This window comes from Carcharhinus amblyrhynchos, chromosome 23, assembly GCF_965287045.1.
Source record: "Carcharhinus amblyrhynchos chromosome 23, sCarAmb.v2.hapA, whole genome shotgun sequence".
NCBI lineage: Eukaryota > Metazoa > Chordata > Chondrichthyes > Carcharhiniformes > Carcharhinidae > Carcharhinus > Carcharhinus amblyrhynchos.
In genome coordinates, this window is record NC_137346.1 from 3480567 (window position 1) to 3489126 (window position 8560).

Genomic DNA, 8560 nt, shown 5'->3' on the forward strand with positions numbered 1-8560 from the left:
TTTCAGAGGGCATTTAAGAGTCAACCAAGTTGCTGTGGGTGTGGAATCACCTGTAGGCCAGACCAGGTAAGAATGGCAGATTCCCTTCCCTACTGGGCACTCATGAACCAGATGGGTCTTTGCAACAATCAATGAGGGTTTCATGGTCATTTACTGAGACGAGCCTTCAATTACAGATTAATTCATTAAATTTAAATTCCACCATCTGCCAGGATGGTATATAAACTAGTGATCTCCCCTCCCTGTCCCCTGCAGAGTATTAGCCTGTCACTCTGGATTACTAGTTCAGTGACATTACCACACCTCCACTATCTCCCCTTGGGGTCACCAAGCTGTGAGTTTGAAGCCCATACCAGACCTTGAGCACATAACCCAGGTGCTGGTGTACTGAGGGAGTGCTGCACTGTCAGATGTGCTGTCATTTGGTAGAGGACATGTCAGCACGTTCAAGTGGATGTTAAATTCTTAAAAGGTAAGGGTTGGTTTTCTGGAAGGTGAGGATCAAATGGGCCAAAAGGCCCCATTTAATCTAAATCTATCGCCAATGCAAACCCAATCAAACTTCTAATCCAACTGTTCTGTTTGTTTTGGGAATGTGGGCCTGGCTGGTTAGATCAGCATTTGTTGTCAATCCCTAATTGTCCTTGAGAAGGTGAGGGTGAGCTGCCATCTTAAACCACTTCAGTGCACATGGTGTAGAAACACCCACAGTGCAGTTAGGGAAGGAGTTCCAGGATTTTGATTGCAATATATTTCCCAGTCAGGATGGTGAGTGACTTGGAGCAGATTCTCCAGGTGATGGTGTTCCCAGGTATCTGCTGCTCTCGTCCTCAATGGGAGCAGTTGTCGATTTGGAAGGTGAATTTGGTACTTGGTGCACACTTATGCCATTGTGTGAGAGTGGTGGAGGAAGTGAATGTTGAAGGTGGTCATTTGCGTGCCGATCAAGCGGGCTGCTTTGTCCTAGATGGTTTCTTGAGTGATGTTGGAGCTGCACTCACCCAGGCAATTGGAGAATATTCCATCACATTAAGGAAACTCTGCGAAAATGGTCTGTAACCTCAGGAGAACTATCCTCTATAGAAATGTAGGAAAAGCAGGTCGCTTTAAGACTGAGCAGGACTAGTTTCAGAGTAAATTGAGATCACGTGATGTTCCTTGAAGCTTGCATTTAGGAGCTGGGTTTTTCACCAGTTGAAGGGCTGCTTCTGGATAGGAAGGAGTAGAAATCCGTTTGCGTACTGAGCGATGGTATCATAACAAAATATTTCTCTTCTGCTGTTTTGTTCAGCAAATAGATATTCACTTAAAAGACACTCCTGGTGTCACTGTGTCAAACTCCCTCTCTAACTGCACGGTGGGTGTACCTACACCACATGGACTGCAGCGGTTTGAGAGGGCAGCTCACCACCACCTTCTCAAGGGCAATTAGAGATGGTTAATAAATACTGGTCTAACCAGCGACACCCACATCCTGAGAATGAATGTTTTGTTTAAAAAAAAATACTTTAATTGAAATCTATGAGCAAAGTCTCACTTGTGGATGAAGGGTCCAGACCAGCAATCTACCAAAAGGAACCACCGGATCCCTTTAAAGGCAGATAAAGCTTTTGGTTTGTGACCCAACCACAATTCCTCCCTGAATATGAAACTCCACAAGTCAGCTGAACTGGCGAATTAACCCATTGGAATTTGGGGAAAGTGTACATAAAATAGCTGCGCTGATTACCTACGTAAAAATGGTCACTGCACCTTCAAGTAGCCCCATTGCTCCTCAGATTCTGAATAAGTTGCTACAGAAAGAGGAGACTAAAAGAGTTGCATTTCTATAGCTCCTTTACAACCTCAGGGTGTCGTGTCTTAGCCAATGAGATACTTTTGAAATGTGTAGAGTGTAAGAAACACAGCAGCCAATTTGTGCACAGTAAGATCCCAGAAACAGTGAATGACCAGATCATCTGTTCATTGCTGACATTGATGGAGTGGTAGATATTGGCCAGGACGCTGGGATTAATCCCCCTTGCTCTTCTTCGAAGTAGAACATTCGTGGCGTCTCTTGCACCCACACGGGAGAGCAATTCGAAACAAGAGATTGTGCAAATTAACCTTTAACTTGCACCATTTAATAATGACCCCAATGGAACCTGGGTTCAACTGTGTTACACTGAGCAACGTTGCTGCAGCCGCTAATCTCCGCCAATCAAAACTGATGGGAGATGTCACTCCCCCTCTTACTAACGTGTTTCTCTTTTGCTTTCTGCTCCAGGCTACCTCCATCCAAATGAATCCTCTCTACGTGTTGATTCCAGCCACTTTAAGCACCTCTTTTGCCTTCATGCTGCCTGTTGCCACTCCCCCCAATGCCATTGTATTCTCCTATGGCCACCTCAAGGTCTCTGATATGGTGAGTGCTTTTAATTGAGAATGGAGCCAAGGGTTATGGGGGAGGGGGTGAGGTGTGTGGGGGTGCTGGGTGCGGGGGGTGGGGGGACAGCGGAGGTGGCAGGGGGACGTTTGCAGGTGGGAAAGTGGAGTTAAGGCAACAATCTGATGATCCATGATCTAATTAAATGGTGGGGCAGACTCATTCTAAACCATTATTTACAGGAGACTGGTCAGAGCTAGTGTTCAATTCTGGGTGCCGCACTTTTGGAAGGATGTCAAGGCATTGGGGAGGATGCAGAGATTTACCAGAATGATTCCGGGGTTGACGGACTTCAGTCACACTGGAGAAACTGGCTCAGCTTTCCCATGAACGTGGAGCTTATGACAAGACTTGTTAGAAGTGTTCAAAATCCCGAACAATATTGATTGATTAAATGGGTAGAAACTGTTTCCATTGGCAGGGGGGTCAGTAAGCAGAGGGAGACACAGTTAAGATATTTGGCAAAAGATCCAAAGACGAGATGAGGAAACATTTTGTTACACAGCAAGTTGGAAAGGGTTAACAAATAAGGAAGGATTGAAGAGTTTGGACTTATATTCACTGGAGTTTAGAAAGATGAGGGGGATCTGATCGAAGGATATAAAATGTTAAAGGGATTGATAGAGTAAATGTTGACCAAATGTTTTCCCTTATGAGGCAATCTCGAACACAAAGTCACAGGTATAGGTTGAGAGTTGGTGGATTTAAAACTGAGATGTGGAGGAACTACTTCTGGCAAGGGTGCTGAATTTGTGGAAGTCACTGCCCCATAGAGGGTGGAGTCTGAATCATTGGAATGGTTTCAAGGAGGAGCTGGATATATTTCCAATTTTTAAAGAAACAGGTTAAAGGGATGCGGGGAATGGGTGGGGAGGTGGATTTTGAGACCAGGGTGAGATCAGCCGTGATCTGATTGAATGGCGGAGCAAGTCTGAATTTGCCTACTTCTGCTCCTAACTCTTATGTTCTTATGCTATAATCTGAAAGGATGCTCAAAGCAGATGCAAAAATAACATTCAAAAGAAATTAGGATGAATTAACGAGCTGAATTAAAGTACAGCTGAGAAGGAGGCCATTTGGCCCACTGGGTATGTGCTGGCTCTTTAGAAGAGTAATCCAGTCAGTGCCTCTTCCCCACTCACTCCCCCATTTCACAGCAATGTTTTCTCCTTCATATATTTATCGAGTTCTGGTTCTTTTGCCAATCAACATCTGTGTCATTTACAATGAACTCTTCAGCCATTGGAAAGACTATTTATTTATATAATTGTAAATACTTGAAGCAAAATAATTTACTAGGGAGAGAATACAGGGTGGCACAGTGATGAGCACTGCTGCCTCACACCTCCAGGGACCCAGGTTCAATTCCAGCCTTGGATTACTGTCTGTGTGGAGTTTGCATGTTCCCCCCGTGTCTGCATGGGTTTTCCTCCAGGTGCTCCAGTTTCCTTCCACAGTCCGAAGATGTGGAGGATAGAGTGGATTGGCCATGCTAAATTGACCCTTATTGTCCAAAGAAGTGTAGATTAGATAGTTTAAAGTTTATTTATTAGTGTCACAAGTAGGTTGACATTAACACTGCAATGAAATTAATGTGGAAAATCCCCTAGTCGCCACATTCCAGCATCTGTTCAGGTAAGTGAGGGAGAATTTGGCACGGCCAATGCACCTAACCAGCATGTCTTTCAGACTGAGAGGAAACTGGAGCACCTGGAGGAAACCCATGCAAACACAAGGAGAATGTGGAAACTCCACGCAGATAGTGACCCAAACCAGGAATTGAAGCTGGGACCCTGGTGCAATGAGGCAACAGCGCTCATTAAAAGAGCGATGTTGTAGCTATTGAACCACTGTGCCACCTTCCACCCAATAAATTAGCCAAGGGCATTGTGTGGGATTACAGGGATAAGATGAGGGAGGGGTCCTGGGTAAGATGCTCTATCAGATAGTCAGTGGATTCTATGGGTAGAGAAATGGGAGTAATCTATCAGTCAGCTGACACAGGAACAATGGGCTGAGTGGTCTCCTGTGCTGTATGTTTCTGATAGACTGGAGGGGCTGAATGGCCTCCTCCAGCTCCAGTGTAATCGACTCAATGGGCCTTTATGGCCTCCTCCTGTTTCTGTGAAAGGGCCTGAGGGGCTGAATGGCCTTCTTCTGTTCTAGTGTATATGTAATGTTACCTTCTACTGGGCTCCAGGGCTTGAACTGAGGGTCACCTCAATGCTTCACGATATCGGGACTGTATCTACTCCACATCTGGCTTTGAGAGGACAGATTTGAATCAGATTTGATTAAATGGATTTTCTATCTTCTACAGGCCAGGGCTGGATTCCTGCTCAACTTAATCGGAGTGGCCACTGTTACTCTCGCCATCAACACCTGGGGCCGTTTAATGTTCAATCTTGACACCTTCCCCACGTGGGCTAATGTCACCCGCAAATGACGGTGAACTGGGTCCCCGTCTGTGGTGTCGATGTTGGAGTTTATTGAAGAGACAAAGAGAGAAGGTTGAGGATTAGAGGCTACAATTTAAATCAATGAAGGATGCATTCAGATTCCAGAGGATTGTGATTGAGCTGAGGATGATTTGTGGGAAAAACAATTTAATATGCAAAAATAAGTATGCTAATTAAATGGTTAACATATCCACGATAGCTATATCCTGTTGTGGGTTTCAAAGACCTCCATAGCCTTGTTCCTCCCTATCTCTGTAACCTCCTCAAACTCCACAACACTCCAGAATCTCTTGTTCTCCACTTTTGGGGTCTTGAGCCTCCTTGATTTCTATCGCTCCACCCTTAGAACATAAGAAATAGGAGCAGGAGTAGGCCATCTAGACCTCCGAGCCTGCCCCGCCATTCAATAAGATCATGGCTGATCTGAAGTGGCTCAGTTCCACTTTGCCGCTTTCTCCCCATAACCCTTAATTCCCTTGTCTGTCAAAAACCTATCTACCCGCGTCTTAAATATAAATAGCGAGGTAGCCTCCACCACTTCAACGGGCAGAGAATTCCAGAAATTCACCACCTTTTGAGTGAAGAAGTTCCTCCTCAACTCCGTTCTGAACTGCCCCCCCCCCCTTATCTTGAGGCTGCGCCCTCTAGTCCTGCTATCCTTTCTGAGCGGGAAGAATCTCTCTACCTCTACCCTATCCATCCCCTTCATTATCTTATACGTCTCTATAAGATCCCCCCCTCATCCTTCTAAACTCCAACGAGTACCCTTGGTGGCAGTGTCTTCAGCTCCTGAGCCCTCAGCCCTGAACATCCCTCGCTAAACCTCTCCATCTCCAGCTCTCTCTCCCACTCTGCCACACTTGTTAAAACCTCCCTCTTTGACCAAGGTTTTCTGGCTTATTGTCTCATGTGGCTGGGTGTCAGGTTTTGTTTGTGATCTGTGCTGGAACGTTTGACTCTGTCCAAGGACAGTCAAGGCCCCTGTGCAGACAACCTCCATCGCTGGGGCCTCAGTGCAAACCCTTTCTGCTCTCCAGCAGCTCATTCCACATCTGCACCACCCTCTGTGTGAAGTGGTTACCCCTCAGGTCCTTTTAATTCTTTCCCCTCTCACCTTAAACCTGTGCCCTCTAGTTCTCAATTCCCCTTCCCTGGCAAAAAGATACGTACGTGTATTCTATCTGTGCCCCCCATGATTTTAGACACCCCAGTCAGGTCACCCCTCACTCTCCTACATTCCATGGAGTAAAGTCCTAGCCTGGCCAATCACTCCCTCTAACTCAGGCCCAGTCGTCCTGACAACATCCTCGTAAATCTTTCCAGTTTCCCAATGTCTTTCCCGTAACACAGTGACCAAAACTGTACACAGATGGAGAGTGACAATACTGTGCATTACTGAGGAGTGCCCTTGGTACAGTAATCACCTTGAACTCAGCAAAGTGTGTGGCACAGTGGGTTAGCACCGCTGCCTTACAGCTCCAGGGACATGGGTTTGATTCCCGGCTTGGGTCACTGTCTGTGTGGAGTTTGTACATTCTCGCTGTGTCTGTGTGGGTTTCCCCTGGGTGCTCCAGTGTGCCCAGAAAGTGTGCAAAGCTGATATTTATATTAATGACATACTTTCATCAATGAGTCCTGGATGCTATCAACTGGGCTCACTTACCTTAACCACTTCACCAGCTAAGGTTCTCTCCAACTGGAATCATGCAGCCTCCCCACCATCGAGGACCAGATGTGATGGCCTCACCAGGGGGGGGGGGGGGGGGGCGGGTGGTGGTGGTTTTGGAGACCATTGAAGCCCCCCCCAGGTGGTTGGGGGCAGGGCCAGGCTGTATGCATGGGGCAGTACCAGCCAGGTACTGTTTGCCTGGCACTGCCCACCAGACACTATAACTGCTGGAGCAGTGACAAGGGGGCAGAACCTGAGTGGGGGTGCAGCCAGACTAAGAGTGGGGCAGAGCCAAGACAGAGAGAAAGGAGACAAGTGGAGATCTTTGCAGGGATGGGGTGGAGTGAGGAAACTCTACCAGGAAGAGCGATTGGTGGGTGGGGGCATTGGGAAATCTGCTGGCAGGGGGCAGTCGGTTGAGGGGAGGGGGAGTGAAGAAGGATGATTAGTTGGGGGGGGGGGGGGGTGGCATTGGCAGTGGTTAAAGGAGTGTACTTACAGGTAGTGATAGGCAGAGGGGCCCAGTGTTTCTGGGAGGGGGGGATGATGTTGCGATGTCAGTTGGGGGCAGCAGTCCCCATGTCCATGTGGGAGGGGGGGAAGGGTGGTGGGCACACCTCAACTTGCATGGCTGTCTTCACCGGCAAGTTGAGGCTACACTCCAGAAAGAAAATAACGCTGAGTATCATTTTCCATCCTTACTAGATACAGGTGAGGTCGTGGGTCAATTGGAAATCTGCAGATGGTGTTGTTATTTAAGAAGGGAGAGGTCAAAGCCATAGGCCAATCAATCTGATTTCAGTGATGCAAGTTATCAGAAACAGCTTTGAGAGGCAGGATAGACTATCACTTAGGCTGATCAGGGATAGTCAGCAAGGTTTCATTAGGGGAAGTTTGTGCCCTGGTAAGTTCACAAGGAGGGTTGATGAGGGTAGTGCGGTGGATGTTGTCTACATAGATTTCAGTGAGGCATTTAACAAATTCCACATGGCAGACTGGTCAGAAAAGTGAGACTCTATCGGACACAAGGGAAAGTGGTAAATTGAATCCAAAATTGGCTCAAAGACAAGAAACAGAGTTGATGGATGTTTTGGGGAATGGAGCAGTTTCCAATGGTATTCCATGGGGTTCACTGTTAGGCCTTGCTGTTTGTTGTATATACTAATGATTTAGACTTAAATGTGGGAGGCGTGATCGGGAAATTTGCAGATGACACAAAAATTGTCCCTGTAGTTGATAGTGAAAAGGATAACACTCAACTCCAGAATGATTTCAATGGTTTGGTTGAGTTGATGGAGAAGTGGTAAATGGAATTCTGGGAAAGTGTGAGGTAATGCATTTTGAAGAGGGTAAATATAGCAAAGGAATACTCAATAATGGGAATTTGATGAGGGGGCTGAGGAAGTAAGACCTTGCAGTACATGTTCACAGGCCCCTGAGGTCGGCAGGACAGGTGATCAAGTAAGTATGAAAAACGCTTTCTATATTGGGCAGGGTATTAAATGAAAGCAGGGATGTAATATTGGAACTGTATAAAACATTGGTTCAGCCTGTGATGTTAGTGTCCCTTTAAGAAAGGTTTTTTTTTAAAACATGATTTCTGTAGCTCCAGTGTAGTCATGGTTGACGGTTTGACTGAAAATTTCCTTTTATTGCTACTTAAGTGGCTTAAATGGGGTTGTTTGTGTTTACTGTGGGATTAGTTTTACAATCCTGCATTGTTAGGAGAATGGTCATGTGTTTTTGGACTTTTTTTCATTTTCAGTTTGGAACTGTAGGTTTGAGTTTCAGAAGGGACAGCAAGTTAAAAAGAAGTGTTTTCCCCCTCTCCCTGTTTAATTGAAAACATAATCTTGTCTTCCAGAAGGGTGAGAATCTGCTGTTGTTGGGGGTTGGACCAGGGTCTCTCTACTGTTTTGGGAAGCTGTCTTGTCTTCAAACTGTTCTGAGTCTTAAGAGCATTTGCCTGCAGAATTCAACTAATGGCCTCGATCCCAGTATTACATG

The 8560-nt window shown here is 46.2% G+C and overlaps 1 protein-coding gene across 1 annotated transcript in view; it reads left to right on the forward strand.

Moving 5' to 3' along the window:
* The window catches only part of LOC145357322 (Na(+)/citrate cotransporter-like), a 28777-nt gene extending 23545 nt beyond the window's left edge, over positions 1-5232 (forward strand). The window contains exons 11-12 of the mRNA XM_080210562.1: positions 2267-2404; positions 4746-5232. Coding sequence (XP_080066688.1) covers positions 2267-2404; positions 4746-4871 — 264 coding nt within the window. The 3' untranslated portion in view covers positions 4872-5232. The remainder of the gene's footprint in view (positions 1-2266; positions 2405-4745) is intronic.
* Positions 5233-8560: the final 3328 nt, after the last annotated feature.